Raw genomic sequence first — 17,999 nt, 5'->3', positions numbered from 1 at the left:
GCTTATTTTTTGTGGCTTAGAAGAAATACTAATTCTCTTTGGGGTTTTCCTCTTTAGCGGTGGGTCTCGGAAAAGTTCATTGTTGAGGGCTTAAGAGATTTGGAGCTATTTGGAGGTAAGTACAGTATGGCATTTTGCCATCACTTCAGAGTAATGTCACTTTGTTGTGATTTGTTGACTAAGTCAATTGTAAGGGCAAGTGTAACGACAGCTCTTCTATTCATTTGGCTCCATTTTGAATCCATGGTTTCCCAAAGATTTGAGGACTCATCTGGCACTTGACCTTGGCCTGTCTTGATTGCTAGAAAGTCAGTATTTACTTAAAGTCATATTTACTTCTTCTAAGTATTCATCCAGTTGAAAGAAAAAAACTAAGTGTATAAAAGCTTCTAACCTTGGGGCGCCTGGGTGGCTCAGTGGGTTAAAGCCTCTGCCTTCAGCTCAGGTCATGATCTCAGGGTCCTGGGATAGAGCCCCGCATTGGGCTTTCTGCTCAGCAGGGAGCCTGCTTCCTCCTCTCTCTCTGCCTGCCTCTCTGCCTGCTTGTGATTTCTCTCTGTCAAATAAATAAAATATTTAAAAAAAAAAAAAAAGCTTCTAACCTTGAAGATTTTTAAAAAATAAAATTATTAGTCAGAACAAAGGTAGCAATGATATAAAAGTTTTGGTTTACTGATCAATCTAGTTGACTCATCTTTTCGTGGTAGAAATTATGAGACTTAAGAGAACTAAGGAAAAAAAAATCTGTCAGGACAAAAATATTAACTGACTTCCTGTTGTAAAATCTACATGCTGATTTCGGAAGTTGTAACCTTGCAATTTTGAGGTTTAATAGGGCCAGGCATTTGCCTTTGATTCTTTTCAAATTGAGCCTTTTCGAGAACTGTGATCTTAATTTTTGGCAGAGAAAATTCTTTTCTACACAAGAAATAGTGGTAGAGCCCCATTCTTTGTGTCGGGTTACCAAGACACTCTTCGGCTAAAGGAGCAAGTTATTAGATTGAGTGCATCAGTTGCCTGATCCAAAAAAAATACCCTCAGATAGACTTCAGTCATTGAGAACTGAAACTTGTTAGTTACTTGGTGATACTTGTTCATTTATTTTCCCTAATGTCACTCAAAGACCTTCCAGAGGAGTATTATTTGTGAGCTCTGTCAAAGTATTCTGTTTTAGACAAACGAGAGTTTAGAAAAATGATGAGTTATCTTTGTTTTAGTTCTGAAGATTAAAAATTAGCTGCACAGTAAAGGAAAAGCTAAACGGGGAAAAACACTATATTCTGGTCCTGTTGTCATTTTCTTCTAATCATAAATGGAAATACCATGGTTTAAAAGTAGACATTGGCACTGATGAAAATTGAGTTGCAAGTCCAGTTTACAATTAATTAGTTAAAAATATTCCAGTATATGTGAACTGAATTAAGGATTTTGGTTTCAGCATCTTGAGTGTAGGATCTCTGGCAGACTTTTGACAATTCCCTTGTCGCTGATCTGAGGAGAGTGAAGGGATTGGGCTGTATACTGTTTACGGCTTGATGAAGTATGTATTATGAGGTTTTATACAACTTGGAATTTGCCTTCTACTCTGTAAGATTAGACTTGATTTCCTTTAATCTGTTCACTTGGCTTTAACAGACTGTCTTAAGCAAATGTACCTGCCACTTGTATACCAGAAAACTGATGTCCAAAGCAAAAAAAAAAAAAAATCTTATTTTGACAAATTGAGGCTAATTTATCTGTGGCCAGTCTCTTCTAACAACACAGTCGGATGCTCTGATTTCTAACTTAAGATACTTGGAACTATGTGATCATTCCAGTACTTTGCAGTTAAAAATCAACTTTGATGATTTTTCTCACTTTCATAGAATGATAAAAATAAAAAGTACAGATACAGAATTTGTCTGATTTAAGGGCAGGATGTTATTTGAGTTGGCCTTTGCTTTATTTATTTTCACCGAGAGTAGCAGAGGGCCAAAAAGCCCTTGCTTTGTCTGTATTCAGAATAGAAAGCATGTGACTGAAGAATCTAAGTGGGTAATGGTCCCATGTGTCCATGTTGCTGTATTAAAACATTTTTGCCTTTTTTTCTTTGAAAGCCTGTTTTCTGGTCCCTGCACTTTCTGGGAAATAGCCACATATCTCTGCAACTTTATAATGAATGTTTTGTTCACAATATAAGACCCTGAAACCAGCCTATTGAAAGTAACATTGTGTGCTGATGGAAAGTACATGTAATACTAGAGTTACAGCAGTTGAATTATACTTGCCAGAGAATACCCAGAGAATAGTAGCCTTGCCATCTTTTGAAGACCCAGAGAATCATGTTTAAAACGTCATCTGTGTGTAATGTTTGACTGTGGGTCTCTCTGTGTGTTAGCTAGTGTTTGTGTGCATGTGTATGTGTTCATACCTAACCCTGCGGGCACTTTTTACCATAATGACTCTTTAATTAGCAATAATCGCGCCTCGGATAAACCTCATTGGCTACGATACTGCCACTGCGCAAAGCTACCATAATGACTCTTAAGTGGTTCCATAAATAAATGTAGTTCTAAGTGTCATCATTGCTATTGTGAATGTAGATGTGTCTTCTGCTAAAAAACAAAATGCCAACAACCAATTTCTCTACTCCAGAACAGCCTCCGGGTGACACTCGGAGAAAAGTAAGTGACTTTCTAGGTTCTAGCATGATGGCTGTTGCATGGGGACAACTTCTTGTGGAAATTTGTGGTTTTGGTTGGCTTATCATTTTGTGTTTCTGCTTATCTCAATGAGTTGTATTTGTAGTGTGGAAATTCAGGTTTCACCCTGGAAAGATTTCAGAGTGTACTCTGGAAGCTGAAAAAGTCTCAGGCACTTTTTGTCTCTGTCTTGGGGATTAAGGTCTCCTCCCCTTCCCGACCCTACCAGTCCCCCACCACCCCTCCAAAGCAAAGAAAGTTTCAACAATCTAAGATGTGGTTATCTTTTAGTGCCTGGTGGTGCTACATTTTCCATCCAATTCCATAGGTCTATTGCTAATTGATTTCAGTCCACAGAGATCATACAGAGCTCTACCTCGATTATAGGCTGTACCTCAAATCTACCTTACAAACAAAACCCCACATTAAAAAGTACAAAACAGAGGTGCATTTTTTTATTGGCAAAAGCTGAAAGACTCTTGTCCCGCTTCCTACTCTTGTAGTACATTTCACCAATGTTACACCAGACGTGCACAGTATACCAAGCTACTTTTGATAACATAAGTCAGTCTCTTATAAAGAGAGCGGAAAAGAACCTCCAGGGTCTCCTCTGCGCCCCTCCCTTCCCCAAAAGACTTCTTGGTCTTTTCAGGTGACAGACTTCTGCACATTTTGCGGGCAGCCCCGCAGTTGATGGATGGTGGTGTTGACTAGGAATTTCTGAGCAAAGCTTTGGCAGATTGAAATATGTTCTAGTCAGGAGACCAAAAAACATTCCCTGTACCATCAGTTAGATATTTTTCCGGAAGAGAATGCCCATTATATATAATTTTATATTTTCATAGCTGCTGGCATTATGCTAAGAGTTATCCTGTGTGAAACCTGGTGGTGGGGAGGGGGGTGGATACAGCATTTCACAAATATTGTCTTTGTGTGCTCTATTGTACTTCATCTTAAACTCTTTAAACAAAGTTATTTAATGGTCATTTCTGGCTATCAGTAGCCTATGTATTGTCCAAATGCTTCAAAATGAATAAAATGGTTTTCATGGCAGGGGGAACTAAGAAGCTAGGCTAGAATTAGTTTCTCTAGACAATTTGAGATTATACTTCACACTAATACAACTATGCCATGCTGTGTTTAAAGAGAATTTCATCCTTTTCATCTGAATTTTAGCTTTTTCTAACTCTGAAACAGTATACTGAACTAACCCCCCTTCTTGTGGCAATATCAGACCCGACCTCTTCCTTTCAAAATACTGTCTTTGTTTGCTTGTTTTTCTAAATAAAGGTTGGTTTCTCTCTGAGTTCAGACCTATAGAACATCCACAAACTAGAACTCGCCCATTTTAGGATCATTGCCAGTGAGATGGGAACAGTAAGTAGCCACTAGCCTAGTTTATCTCATGCAATTCTTGATTGCCAAGAATTCACATTCCCAATTACCTAAAGAATTTTATTTCCTAAAATGAACACTTGTTTGAGTCATTTTCTGTAGTCAGCAAAGATAGTAGAAATACTTGCCAAGTTATTGCCTAATCATACCAGTAGTTTATTACATCATTTCCTCCCTAGGCTCAACAGGAGCATGTCCCTAGTGTGTAGCCTACTAGACAGTATGTCTTTTTTTTTAAATATTTTATTTATTTATTTGACAGAGAGAGAGATCACAAGCAGGTAGAGAGACAGAGAGAGGGGGAAGCAGGCTCCCCATTGAGCAGAGAGCCCGATGTGGGGCTCGATCCAAGGACCCTGGGATCATGACCCGAGCCGAAGGCAGAGGCTTTAACCCACTGAGCCACCCAGGCACCCTGACAGTATGTCTTCTATGCACTTGTAGCAAGGAAGAAGGACATAGGTCATAAAAAAAAGTATCAGTTTTTCCCAAGGGAGTTATCAAAAATGCATTTAATAAGTACTTTCATCTCACAACTCCAACTGTCCATCTTAGTCTCTATTTCAAATTACAGAAATATTAAGGAGTTTTCCTAGAAATCAGAGGAGAGAAGACCTTCAAATATACAGTAGTTTTAGATTTGTTCTCATTGGGACTGTATTGCTACTTGCTGAAATATGCAGTACTTCCTTACAGGTCAGTACCAGATTCCGATCTATAAAGCGCCCCTAGTAACAAGGGATCGAGTGTGTGTGTCACATGGCAGCAGGTGTTTTCAGTCTGGGTCAATATGTTGAACTCTGTCTCTGGTGGAACTGGCTGGTACATGTCCCCAAGCCTCTCCAGCTCACGGCAATGACAAGATCATGGGCAGGAGACCTTCCCAGTTCAAACCTGACCCACGCAAACCTGTTCTCAAGGGTCAAGTATACCAAGTTGGGGACGTGGTAAGGGATGTCATTAGAAGTAGGCAGGGGCCGAGTCATGTGGATCCTCATAGGCCAGAGCAGGGACTTAGGGTCTACAAGCCACCCCCTGCGTTTTATGTTAACCGATGACACCGATGTTACTGAGGAGTAGATTGATACTTGAGAAAACAGGATCCAAAGAAGAACAATAGGTACGGATAGTGAGAAGTAGGAAGTTAAGAAGATGGGACTCAAGGCTAATATAGCTTGCAGCTTGTCAGTTCTAAACAGTTCTAAACAAATGGTAAGGGACAGCTGGGTGGCTCAGTGGGTTAAGGTCGTGATCTCAGGGTCCTAGGATCGAGCCCCACATTGGGCTCTCTGCTCAGCAGGGAGCCTACTTCCCCATCTCTCTCTGCCTGCGTCTCTGCCTACTTGTGATCTCTCTGTCCAATAAATAAATAAAATCTTTTTTTTAAAAATGGTAAGCTGCCATTTCAGAGCTGCTGGTTTGGGCTTTTTAGTCACATTTTGTCCCTTGGTTGTGTATCTCTCACCTGTCCGAGGTACTTGGGAGGTAGTAACTGGTATCTTAGCATTATTCTGAAGACCAGGCAGTGTCAAGAAGCTATAATGGCTATTGATGATCCTAGAGTTTGTTTTCAGAGCATTGGAAAACACAGATAACTATAAAAACCAAAATCAAACCAACCTTAACCATTTATCGAGCTCTTCTTAGGATTCTCTGTTTTCTTCGTTTTCTCTGTTCCATCTTATTTGTCAAACAGGAGAGTGACCAAACAGTAGGCAGTAAAAGAGGGAGGAGAAGAACAAAATTCATATTAATTGTATACCTATGAGACACCAGGTAGCGCTAAGCTCTTTCCATATTTCATCTCATTTCATCGTCACAACAGCCCTATGAACTGGGAATTTATTCCACTAATGAGATAACAGAGACCCTAAGAGTTTAGAGTGACTTACCCAGGGTCACAGAGCAAGTGATAGACCTGAGTTCAAGTTCTGTCTCTCTCTGGTTCCTGATCCTATAGTCTTTGTATTGTACCATTTATCTTGCTTAAAATAGCCTTTCCCAAATCATCTTTTCCAAAATTTAACAAAAAGTTCTCTGGATAAGTAGATTTGGGAAATACTAGGTTAAACAAAGTTAAACAAATTTCCTTACTTTAAAACTTCTCAAAACGAGCATCCCTTATGACTCCTCATGAGGAAGAAAATGCTGCCTTTTCTCATTTAATTGAACATGTAAACTGTTTCTGTGTGTTAACTGCCAAGATCAGTGTTTCAGGGGGCCTACTTTGGGGAAAATCTTGCATTAAAACAAACTAGTAGAAAAATGGACAAGAGAAACAAAGAGGCAGTTTCACCTGGGAGAAACCCACATGGCCAACAAATACATGAAAAGATGTTCAACCTCGTTAGTAATCAGGGAAATTTGGCATTGGCAACAATGACATTGGCAACAATTAAGCCTGATTAAGTGATGGAGGAAAATGGACCAAGGAGAACATGCATATAATGCTAGAGGGAGTGTAGATGGGTATAACCTTATTGGAAAACAATTTTGCATTAGTTTGTAAAATTGATCGTTCATTTGCTCTGTAACCTACCAATTCCATTTCTGGGCCTACGCTTTAGCATAGCTCTTGTATATACACATCAGGAAACACATTCAGATGGGTTTCTGGTAGCACAGTTCATAACAGCAGAACCGAAAACAACCCAAAAAGCCCATCGACACTGGAATGGATAAACTGAGGTAGAGTCATAAGATGACTATTACACAACATGGGTAGATAGCTTGGCTAAACACAACAATATGGACGAATCTTAGATATAGAAAAACTGAATTAGAAATTTGCTGACCAGGCTGTTTTCCTTGACGAGATTCCTCTTACTGTCATAGTAAGCGGTGCGAGAGGAAGAACCCCACGTGGTTTCTTTCCCCACTGGCAGCATGAACTCTTGAAACCAGATGTGCCTGAAACGTCAGGGACTCCCTGCCAGGTGGTACCCCCATGCCAGAACATTCTCAACTCACTCTCTTCTGGCTAGCGCCGAGTCTGGGGCCTTTCATGTGTTCACAAAGACCTTTTCCTAACTAGCACTCAGGTTTAGGAACATAGCATATGGAATTTGAGCTGGCCTAAGTAAGGTTCTCCCTTTCCGTAGGGGACACGTCTGAAGAAAGATGATCCAAAAGAAAGAAAAACATGACCCCGAAATCATGTAAATAAATTTAGGTCTGGAAGAAGGAAAGCCTTTTGAGCTGGAAAAAGAGCTATTGGTCTGCCGTCGATTTTGAGGGACACTCTTCTTCCGGACCCCAAAGGCCAGAGGTGTGGTGCCCACATCTTAACTGGCTGCAGTCCAGGTCCAGCTTCATTTGTGGCAGGAACAAGGAAGCAGGTCACTTCCGCCACCTGGGATGATGGCTGAGACCCGACAGTTCTGTTCCTTGCCTGCAGCCCTGTGTGCTGGCTGATTTTTTTTTTTTTCTTTACTTGGAAATGTCAGGAAATAATTGGTCTGGGCTCTTGGTTTGCTAAAGAGTAGACTTCTTATGGCCACATTTTCCCTATACCAAATTCAGCATGTGACCTTTGAAATCTTATGTTCAGGACCTTAAAACAGGACACCCCCCCCCCCCATCTCTCCATCCCGCATCTATTTTATAAACATGGCTTTCTCCAGACATCCTGTCCCCGGATAAGAATTTCACAGTTTTTAGCAAATGAGCCAGTTGTTGGAATGGACAAGCAAATCAGTAGTCGACTGAAACTGGGCCTGTCCCCCACCCCCATTCCTATATGGTACTCACATTTACTGGCTCTGATATTAGAGCTGGTGACTACATTGAACATCTGGTGTTTTACATTTCTCATCGAATAGCACCGGAACAATTTCTTTGCCCCCGAGTCAGAATTTGTGTGGTTAGATGCCAGTCTCCTCATGGGTCTGAATTGCCACCTCCCACTCCCATCCCACACCCAATTTTCTCTTATTAACCTATTTTTCTTTTTCTTTAGACCAATGAAGCGAGCTCAGAGTCGATAGCATCCCTCTCTAAACAGGAGATCATGAGTAGCTTCCTGCCAGAGGGAGGGCGCTACGAGCTACTCACCATCATAGGTAAAGTCCAGGGACTGCCACTCTCAGGCTCCAGGGTCTCCTCTGCAACCCCCTCCTCCCCAAAATGAATGTGTGCCAGAAGCTGTGAGCTAGTTAGCAGGATTCAGGGTGACAAATTTGGGGGTCTCCTTTGCTTTTGTCTTCCAAGTATGGGAAAAGAGCTCTTGTTACCAGGAGAGAAGCTCTCTTGCAGTTTTTCCTTTTTGGCTTGTATACTTCTGATGTCCTGCGCTGTAGTCAGTTTGAATGGTGGATGGAAGAGGAACTGAAAGGAGACAAATCAAGAAATGTCAGCCATGAGGGTAACAGTAGTGACGGTTTTAACTTGAATCTTTTTTAGATCAGGTCTCTTTAAGGCAACCTTTGTTCTTTGTTGCTGTGTCCTTGTTTATGGCCATTCCCCTTTTCTTTTAGGCAAAGGATTTGAGGACCTGATGACCGTGAACTTAGCAAGGTACAAACCAACAGGAGAGTACGTGACGGTACGAAGGATTAACCTGGAAGCCTGTTCCAATGAGATGGTGACATTCTTGCAGGTAATAAAACGTGAATGGGACACTGGAAGGGTGGGCTCTTAGTTCTAGTAGTAATCACCAGGCGTGTCTTACGTCTGTCTTCTGAAAGTAGCTGGAAGAAAACAAAGGTGGACTAAACCGAGATGTTACAGAAGCTCTTAATGAAGAATCCTTCTTTATAGTCCCCTCCTCTTCTCCAAAGACTGCTTTGTGGCTCATTTATTCACTTGTTTACTATTCAGAGAGGCTAAGTAACTTGCCTGTGGTCACACACACTCGTATGTGGTTGGGCCGGGATTCAAACCCGGGCAGTCTGGTTCCAGATTCAGGGCAGCCTGCTCTGCCACGACAGCCGTGTTCCAGCTCTCATCATCCTGTTGGCCCATGGTTCCTTTCTGGAAGCAAGTAGCTGCCCTCTTGTTAAACAGGGAGAGACCACAGATCTGGTAGCTGGCCAGGGGCTAGACTCTGCTTCGCTGACGCAGGCCTGCACTGAGAACCCCTGAGATCCAGGGCCTGGGTTAGTGTATTTTCAGCGGTGGACGTGCAGCCCGTCCTCCTACTTCATTCATAACGTGTCTCTGAATTCATGCTCATCTGATGGTGCTCTAATGCCCACCCATTCATGTGGTCGGAGCAGTTTTGTGGGTCTGAGGATGGAACTGAACGTCAGTCCAGTTATTTGGGAAGAAAGATATTTGAGTTTATTCTAGAGCATGTTGGACTTTAGGATTCTTTTTTTAATTTTCTGGAACAGTGGACAGGTAGAAGGTATTGTTTCTTTGACCTTAGCTCATATCCCATCTCAGAACCCTGGAGTGTCTGTAATTCTTTTGTCCAGATTTATTTTAAAATCCCATAGGTCTGAGGTGCCTGGGTGGCTCAGTCGTTAAGCATCTGCCTTCAGCTCAGGTCATGACCCCAGGGTCCTGGGATCGAGCCCCACATGGGGCTCCCTGCTCAGCGGGAGGCCTGCTCCTCCCCCTCCCACTCCCCCTGCTTGTGTTCCCTCTCTCACTGTGTCTCTGTCAAATAAATAAATAAAATATCTAAAAAAAATCCCAGAGGTCTGACACTTTCCGTAACCACTCTCCCACCCGGGTTGCTGGAGAAGCCCCTTCGGATATCTAGTAGTTATCGTTTGCTCTCTGGTGCTTTGTTTTCTTGTTCTGTCCATGACGACATTTTCCTTTACAATGGGAAAACATTCTTTGTTTTCTTACCTTAAAGAGGAGTTCTGTGCCTTGGCCCTTGAAGTCGAGCTAAGCTCTAAGCTCATTACTTCCTAAGTCTTCAGGCAGCAGTTGGTTCTCGATTCTGAGGTGGCGAGCTGGGACCCTTGTGTTGTTGGCAGTTTCCCTGTGGGCGGGAAATTTTTCTTGAGGCTTTTAAGATCCGCTGGTGGAGCCAAACTCCACCTGAAGAAGCTGGCCGAGCAGTGCTCGGCTCCGTGTGGAGACCGCAGAGCCTGGCCTGTCTCCTCTGGCCGGCCTCTGGTGCAGGCTGCTCCCCGGACTCTGAGAAGGGCTCCGGAAGTACTAGGTCACCATGTTCTTCATGCCGTCCAGCACGCCTGATTCTGACTTCCCCTTACCATTGCTTTCAGGGGGAGCTTCATGTCTCTAAACTCTTCAGCCATCCCAACATCCTGCCATATCGAGCCACCTTTATTGCAGACAATGAGCTGTGGGTTGTCACATCATTCATGGCGTATGGTGAGTGGGACATGGGTCCTGGCAGAGAGGTGTCCTGGGAGCACTGTTGTCAGCCGGCTCACGTGCAGTTTCCCTTCTCTGTTACCTTTCCCCCGGCCCCCACGACTGTTCTCTTCAGGTTCTGCAAAGGATCTCATCTGCACACACTTTATGGACGGCATGAGTGAACTGGCGATTGCTTACATCCTGCAGGGGGTGCTCAAGGCCTTGGACTACATCCACCACATGGGATACGTACACAGGTGCAGTCTCGGGCACAACCAGCCCTTCCGAGAGCGCGTGAACCCTCGAGGAAACAGTGGGAGGTTGATTGAAGTTAGTGACATCAGAGTTTAAACCAAGGCTCAGCATCCTGTCCTTGCCTCTGACTTGGTAGACAGAGCATTTGGTCTGTCAGTGCTGACTTTCTCTTTACTGAGTGGCTTGGTCCTGAGAAGAACATCTGTCACGGACCTCTGCACCCCCACCCCTTGGAGCACCCAAACTGGTGTATGTGCCCCAAAGTCAGCCCTGTGCCAAGAGGCCGGGGGGCGGGGGAGGCAGGTTGCTTAGTAGATGGTATCAGGACAAGCAGCTCACAGTAGGGAAGATAATGAAACCGGACCCCTGCCTAACTCCACATACAAAGGAGCAGTTCAGATGGCCTCAATGTCCAATGTGAAACTGCAGACTTAGATAGAAGGAAATGTTTTTGTGACCTGAGGCATCGAAGACTGTCTAGATATTTTAGAAGTACAAAACATAAGACAAGCAAATTGACGGATTTGATTATGTCACGATTAAAGATCTCTCTCCAATGAAGGACATCAGGAACAAAATTAAGAAATGGGTGACAGGGTGAGAGATGTAAGCTTTGTGTAAAACACACAGGAGATTTGTAACAAGGAAATCCTGTGCATCAACAAGAAAAGGATGGCAAAGCAATAGAAAAAAAGAGCAAATGGTTTGAAGTTTATAAAAGAGGAAACCCAAAGGACTAACTGTTGTATGAACAGATGCTTCAAGCTAACAATAATCAGAATAGCAAATTAAGGGGTGCCTGGGTGGTTCAGTGGGTTAAGCCTCTGCCTTCAGCTCAGGTCATGATTTCAGGGTCCTGGGATTGAGCCCCACGTTGGGCTCACTCCTCTGCAGGGAGCCTGCTTCCTCCTCTCTCTCTGCCTGCCTCTCTGCCTGCCTCTCTGCCTACTTGTGATCTCTCTCTCTCTCTGTCAAATGGATAAATGAAATCTTTAAAAAAAAGAAAGAAAGAAAGAAAGAAAAAAAAGCAAATTAAAACAGGATGCTGTCACTCTGTACACCTGAGACGGGTGTAAGTGGAGGCTGGAGGAGGCCCAGGGCAGTGAGGAGATGGGGTCTCCTGTCCACACAGTGGAAGATGCCCTGACGGCCGGGGTCGCTGGGGACTGGGACCATCAGTGATGCTCCAGGTGGACACCCCAAAGAAACCCTCAGGGGATAGGTGTGGGTGTCATCGTTCATACTCATGTAGGGTTAGAGGCAGCGTCAATGCTCCTCCCTGGGAGAGCGGATGAGTAAGAGTGTTAGAACCTGGCCCAGAGTACAGGCAGCAGTTAGGAGCAAAGCTTAGTTGTACGCAGGGAGCAACACAGCGGGATCTTATAAACAGCACTGAGAGGTGAAGGGAGAATGGGAGGGATAGCACAGCACCGTCGGATAAATTGAAAATATATGCATATAAAACCATGCTATACTTTATAAGAATACCTACAAACAAAAAAAGTGTAGACTGAAGGCAGTAGATGGCAGGGGACGCAGTGGTCTGGGAGCATAAAAGAGAACTTTAGCAAAATATAAGTACGTTTTAAAATCTGGTGATACATAAATTGGGTCATGCTACTTTCTTTTTTCTCATATATGTGTTATATACATATAAATATGTGTTTCTATATAAATGGCATGAATATATACATGTGTAAGACACACAGCCAGACGCTGCCAGGGAGAGAGCTGACTGGAGCTAGTAGATGACGATCAAAGGTTGCGGTGTGAGGGGCTCCGGCTGCCCCGTGACACCCTCTCCCCGCCCTCCCAGGAGTGTCAAAGCCAGCCACATCCTGATCTCGTCCGACGGGAAGGTCTACCTCTCTGGTTTACGCAGCAACCTCAGCATGATCAGCCACGGGCAGCGGCAGCGTGTGGTCCACGACTTTCCCAAGTACAGTGTCAAGGTTCTGCCTTGGCTCAGCCCAGAGGTCCTCCAGCAGGTCTGTGCACGGAGTCCTGAGGAGCCCCCATCCCTCACCAACTCAGTGTCCCAAGGGAGCCTTCAGGAATTTCCCAGGATGGGGGTACTTCGCTTCTGGGTGGAGTGAGGGGTTCTAGAGGGAGGGGTTCCCTGTTGGCAGGTGGACCTAGGAGGCCTCTCAGCGTGGTGTTGGGCGCCCATTGCAGATGGTGGTGTTTCCCCTCTGTGGGGTCCCAAACTGGGTCGAATACTATTTCAGTCCCCATCAGAGGCCTTCCCATCTTATAGGAAGAGTGAGCCTTTTGGAAATAGTTGGTGCTCTCCACACCCCTCCACTAAGCAGGAGCATAGGGCCCCACATTTCTTCCTTCTTGTTACACAGCATCAAACATTCATTCCTTTAAAATATCAGCTACTCTTCGGTAGTAAGGAAGAGGAAGGCAAGGAAAGTGCACTGGATTGGAGACAGGAATACTGTTCCTCTCCTTGGATGTTGCCCCATGCCCTTCTCAGTCTATAGATGGAGTGATCTGTGTTTGTTTGTTTGTTTGTTTTTTCTCCTTAGAATCTTCAGGGTTACGATGCCAAGTCTGACATCTACAGTGTGGGAATCACAGCCTGTGAGCTGGCCAATGGCCACGTCCCCTTTAAGGATATGCCTGCCACCCAGGTGAGCCTGCAGCCTGGTCTCCTTCTTGCCTGCCCCCCTGCATGCCTTCCCCTGCTGTGGAAGGGGACCCCACGGGAGGAGAGCTCAGGAGCAGGCCCACTGCTCACTTCTGCAGGGCCTGGAACAGAAGTACAAATGGAGGCCCACGTGCCATGTGTCTGTTTAGATGTATAAATCAAGCTAACACATTTTTATAAATTTATAAAATGTATGCTATCCTCCTCTACTTTGATAAATACACCTGAAAAGTCTGTTTCTAATGTAGAGTTCTCAGACTCCTCAGGTTCTGTGCTACCTGCTACCACATTTTGGCCAATACCTTTGGAACCTTTGGCTTACAAGTTCAATTTCTTTTCATGCCCCTTACAACAACTGCCCTTTGGTCCCTCCTTGGCACGCACAGCCAGTGGCATCGTGTACCTTTGGGAGACAGCCTGGGGGAGAGGCTTATCCAGGCCTTATCAAGTCCAGGAAGCAGACTTGGGATATCTGGGCAAGGATTACCTAAGTACCCTGGAGCACGATCTAGAACTGGGAGGGGGGGTTGGCTCTGAGCGAGCCTCTCCTTAAGCCCACAGATTGCCGTATGGGAAAAGGGGCACTTAGAGAATGGCCAGGGGGGAGCTCTGTAGAGCAGGGGTCCCAGGGAGGCTTCTGGGAGAAGGTGACATTTGAGCCTTGAAGGCAGATATGTGAAGAATGGGAAGTAGAAGGAAACTCTTGGCTAGAGGGAACAGCACGTGCAAAGGTCCAGAGTCAAGAAAGGACTGGATCTGGGGAATGGTGATAGTTACAAATAGCTTAAGTACAGGCACTTCCCGGGGGCTGCTGGGTGATGTGGTTGGAGAAGGAAGCCAGAGCAGAACCTGAAGGACTTTGTGTGCCACGCCAGGGCCTTTGGTTCCTGGCTCAAAGCATGTGGAGAACGGCTGGTGGCTTCTGAGCCCAGAAGCGACAGCCTCAGATGCATTTTGTTAGATCACTACAGCTGGTAGATTAGACCTAGCAGACTAGTTAGGAGGGTGTGGAAACATACATAAGGAATCCAGGAAAACCTAAGAACATCGCAGAAAGGAGCTCTGGGAAAGTGAAAGGCTATGCGAGGTGAACAAGAGGTACGGACCCAGAAACAGCATGGTCCAGTAGCACTTTCTGGGATTGTGGGAATTCCTCATCTGTGCTGCCCAGTATGGTGGCCACTTAGAGCGTGGCCAGTGAGATGGAGGAATGGAATTATCAGCCAAATTTAAATTCACTTAAGTATAAACAGCTGCCTGTGACTGGTGACAGCCGTATTAGGCAGCACAGCTCTAGAGAGCCTTCCAGGTTTCTGGCTCCGCAGTTCACGAGGGCAACCCTAAGGACGGCAGTCCCTGAGGTGGGGCTGGTTTTGCACGTATAGAGTCCGAGGACTTCAGCCCAGCCTCCCTAGCGGAGCCTGCCCCCGGGCTCCTGTGCAGCCTGCCACAGTGACATCCCGGGGCAGGGTGGGGCGGGTGCCACATAACACACCCCTTTGGACCCACAGGGGCACCACAGATTGGAGCCGGGCTCCAAACAAAATGACCTGATGGCCACCTTCACTCTAAGGTGGGGGCTCTGCGGTTGGAAGGCTGTGATCATGGTGTCTAATAAACGGGACTGGGAGCCCGATCCTTGCAGCCGTAGTCGGGGGGTGCATTTCTGTAGGCCCTCTCCTTGGCACTCTGGCCTAGCTAAGGGATGGCTGCTGAGCCTGCGACCCTCATTGCTTTTGAAAAATCAGACTTATCCCAGTTCTCTTTTCTCTACTCCCCCAAACCAAATTTGTATTTTGGGAAAAGTGTATTTGTAAGGAAACGCTATAGATCTCCCAGGGGCCCCCCCGTTCAGCCCGGGTCCCGGCTCTGTCCTCCCCAGATGCTGCTGGAGAAGCTGAACGGCACAGTGCCCTGCCTGCTGGACACCAGCACCATCCCCGCCGAGGAGCTGACCATGAGCACCTCGCGCTCAGCAGCCAACTCGGGCCTGAGTGAGAGCCTGGCCCCCAGCACCCCCAGGACCTCCAATGGCGACTCGCCGTCCCACCCCTACCACCGCACCTTTTCCCCTCACTTCCACCACTTCGTGGAGCAGTGCCTTCAGCGCAACCCAGACGTGAGGTAACCTCTCCGGGCTGAGAGTGGGCTTTCGGGGGAGCATGGGGGGCTGTGGGGGTCCAAGGCCGAGTTCGAGAGGACACATCTGTCCTGGAAAGGGCTGGGTTCCTGGAGGAGTCCCGAGCCCCTGTGGCCGGAGGGATGAGGAGGGATGAGCACAAGCTTTACTAAGAAGCCAGCGTGGGTAGCTCTGGCTGTCGTGTTCCCGGGGGCTGAGGGAAGAAGTAGAGGATGCCGGAGGATACAGTGTGAGCAGCAGGGTTTGGGAAGTCTGGGGCACAGGGGTGATGCTGGTCTCTCTCCCGTTTTCTCTACAGACCAAGTGCCAGCACCCTCCTGAACCATTCTTTCTTCAAGCAGGTACAACAGCACCTTCCCGAGGCTCCCTGGGGTGGTTTTTCCCTTGCCTGTGCTTCAAACCACCCTGCACCACCGTTGCTTTGGGATCCTTAGTGTGTGTTCTCTCCTCCTCCCTTTGAGTCAGAGCAATGGCCCTGTTTCCGAAGCCCCTTAGAGGCGCCGCTCCTTCCTCTCCTAGAGATTTTGGGCTCTAACAGGCCAACTGTCACGGGGCCACTTGGCCCCGTGGTGTCCTGGGAACCAGAGCAATGGGATCCACCCCTGTCTCTCCTCCCTCAGATCAAGCGACGCGCCTCAGAGGCCTTGCCTGAGTTACTTCGCCCTGTCACCCCCATCACCAATTTCGAGGGCAGCCAGCCTCAGGATCACGGCGGGATCTTTGGCCTGGTAACAGACCTGGAAGAGCTGGAGGTGGACGACTGGGAGTTCTGAGCCTCGGAAGGATGTTCACATTCTCCGTCCCGGGACGCATGACACCCAGGGGCCCTCCCCGAGGGCTGGGCACATTCCCACCCTCCTGGGTGCAGATTGGGTAGAAAGGACATTTCTGCCACCAGAGTTGGCCACTTACTCACTGGGAGAGGAATTCCTGAAGACAAACCTTCTTTACTGCTCCGGGACTTCTGAGACACAAGGGAATCCCAGCAACCAGTGATCAGAGAGGCCGGGAAGCTGACATTCCATCCTGGGAGCTCAGGCGACCTCTTCAGAAGGAAGAGATGCTATTCTGGCCCCAGAGGGCTGAAGGCCAAGCCCAGGGTTTGACTCTTTGACCCAGGGGACTGTGGGACTTCCTCTTCTCACTCTTGCTGTCCTACCAGGCTGTTCCATTCTCTTCCTCTGCTCTCAGATCCATGGAGGTCCATGGAGGGGCAAGCAATAAGCAACCTGCCTCCCATCCTAGCCTCCAGACCGTGCCCTAATGATTGAAAGGAAGGGCATTTTTTTCTTGTTAAGCACCAGGTGAAGGGGGCAGTCCCTCCTTATCCCTATCATTGCTTGGGCTGCAACATCTAGAACTTTCCCATAGTTCATCGTGTGGTTCATCCCTTCCCCTCCAAGAGTCCATCTTACTGCCTTCTGCTGGCTGCCTTGAGGCTTTCTCCAAGCCACAATGTCTTGCCTAGCCTGAGGATTTAAGTCCTTATGCCGCTTTAGTTTCATCGCCAGAACAAATTAAAATTTTTGGAGAATCCACTGGAGAGTGGCATTGCTGTGTGCTGGCCGTATAGGCGTGGATAGGAGTCACCCAGTCCCACATTCTCTGTCCCAGAGCAGTCCCAGGAGTGCACGCAGAAGCATGGCTGTGACCACTTTCATTAAGAAAGCCTCACAACAGACATCATAGAGCTGTCTCCTCACACCCAGAAATGTGAGGCTATTCATTTTAGCCTGCGGCCATCCATCAAACCACTTTGGGGCTAGAAAGGTCTAGGTGCCAAAGACTAGCCCTTCTGCAGGCCCCACCTCGGGGCCACTAGGAGTGGAGGCAGAAGAGGCTCACCTTTGGCAAGAAAGGAGGTGGAGGGTTTTGTTCTGTAACATGACTTGCAGTGTCTCCTTACCCCTGGAACTAATACCCAAAGAGCAGGTAACCTAAGACCCAGATCTGTCCCCTCTCTGTCATCCTGGCTGGTGGCCAATGAGGCTGGGCAAGGGGGTGATTCTGCCCTGGGTCTCCATGGTGCTTCCCAGCCTGCACGGGCACCTTCCCCCCTGCCCGTCCCTTAGGGGTGAGGCACTCTTCTCTGGCCCAGGCACTAAAAATGTCAGATTAAGGAAGTGCCTCTCCTTCTCTAAAGCTGCTTTGAACCCTCAAATGCTCTCACTTTCCCTTCCCCCAGAAATTTTAATACCAGTTTAAAAAGGACCAATAAAACCCCTCTTCCTTTGGGAGTCACAGGGGTTGAGGTGGAGGGAATGGATATCCACAGTAAGGCCGAGTGCGGAGGCCAGGTCACCTTTGTTTCCAGCCTTCCTCCTAACCCCTGCCCAGCTCATCTGCTCTTTAGACCTCAAGTTCCCTTTTCTCAACACCATTATCAGCCTGTTTTCTCTCCTTCTGAACTGCTTCACCTGTGGTCAGCTCATACTCCGCGCCCAAGCTGCTGCTTCTGTGGGGGCTGCCCGCAGCTGCCCCTGCAGATCCGTCCTGGGCAGGGGAGGGGGCCAGGCTGCCTGCTGCTCCCGGTGCTCTGGGTGCCGATGAGGGACGCACCTTCCTGCATCAGGGCAGCTGCCTTTGAGAATCTGGT

The 17,999-nt window shown here is 46.9% G+C and overlaps 1 protein-coding gene, 1 long non-coding RNA gene and 1 pseudogene across 5 annotated transcripts in view; 1 reads left to right on the top strand and 2 right to left on the bottom strand.

Annotated features, from left to right (window-relative positions):
* Positions 1–16,929, top strand: part of STRADA (STE20 related adaptor alpha) — a 27,416-nt gene extending 10,487 nt beyond the window's left edge. For 2 of the 4 annotated variants that reach the window (XM_045985282.1, XM_045985283.1), the window contains exons 3-13: positions 58–115; positions 2,635–2,663; positions 8,035–8,137; positions 8,552–8,673; positions 10,259–10,367; positions 10,486–10,609; positions 12,424–12,595; positions 13,142–13,246; positions 15,146–15,387; positions 15,702–15,744; positions 16,024–16,929. In XM_045985282.1, coding sequence (XP_045841238.1) covers positions 58–115; positions 2,635–2,663; positions 8,035–8,137; positions 8,552–8,673; positions 10,259–10,367; positions 10,486–10,609; positions 12,424–12,595; positions 13,142–13,246; positions 15,146–15,387; positions 15,702–15,744; positions 16,024–16,176 — 1,260 coding nt within the window. In that variant the 3' untranslated portion in view covers positions 16,177–16,929. The remainder of the gene's footprint in view (positions 1–57; positions 116–2,634; positions 2,664–8,034; positions 8,138–8,551; positions 8,674–10,258; positions 10,368–10,485; positions 10,610–12,423; positions 12,596–13,141; positions 13,247–15,145; positions 15,388–15,701; positions 15,745–16,023) is intronic. The other 2 variants (XM_045985285.1, XM_045985284.1) reach the window with 1 other exon arrangement.
* LOC123929516 overlaps positions 1–17,999 on the bottom strand; it is a 19,631-nt gene extending 1,632 nt beyond the window's left edge. Inside the window, exons 1-3 of the long non-coding RNA XR_006815931.1 lie at positions 17,821–17,999; positions 8,130–8,402; positions 5,697–5,756 (exon numbers count right to left, since the gene is read on the bottom strand). This is a non-coding gene — a long non-coding RNA (uncharacterized LOC123929516). The remainder of the gene's footprint in view (positions 1–5,696; positions 5,757–8,129; positions 8,403–17,820) is intronic.
* LOC123930313 lies at positions 2,427–2,510 on the bottom strand (annotated as a pseudogene).

Source organism: Meles meles, chromosome 18 (genome assembly GCF_922984935.1).
Source record: "Meles meles chromosome 18, mMelMel3.1 paternal haplotype, whole genome shotgun sequence".
Classification (NCBI taxonomy): Eukaryota; Metazoa; Chordata; class Mammalia; order Carnivora; family Mustelidae; genus Meles; species Meles meles.
This window is presented reverse-complemented; position numbering and strand designations above follow the sequence as displayed.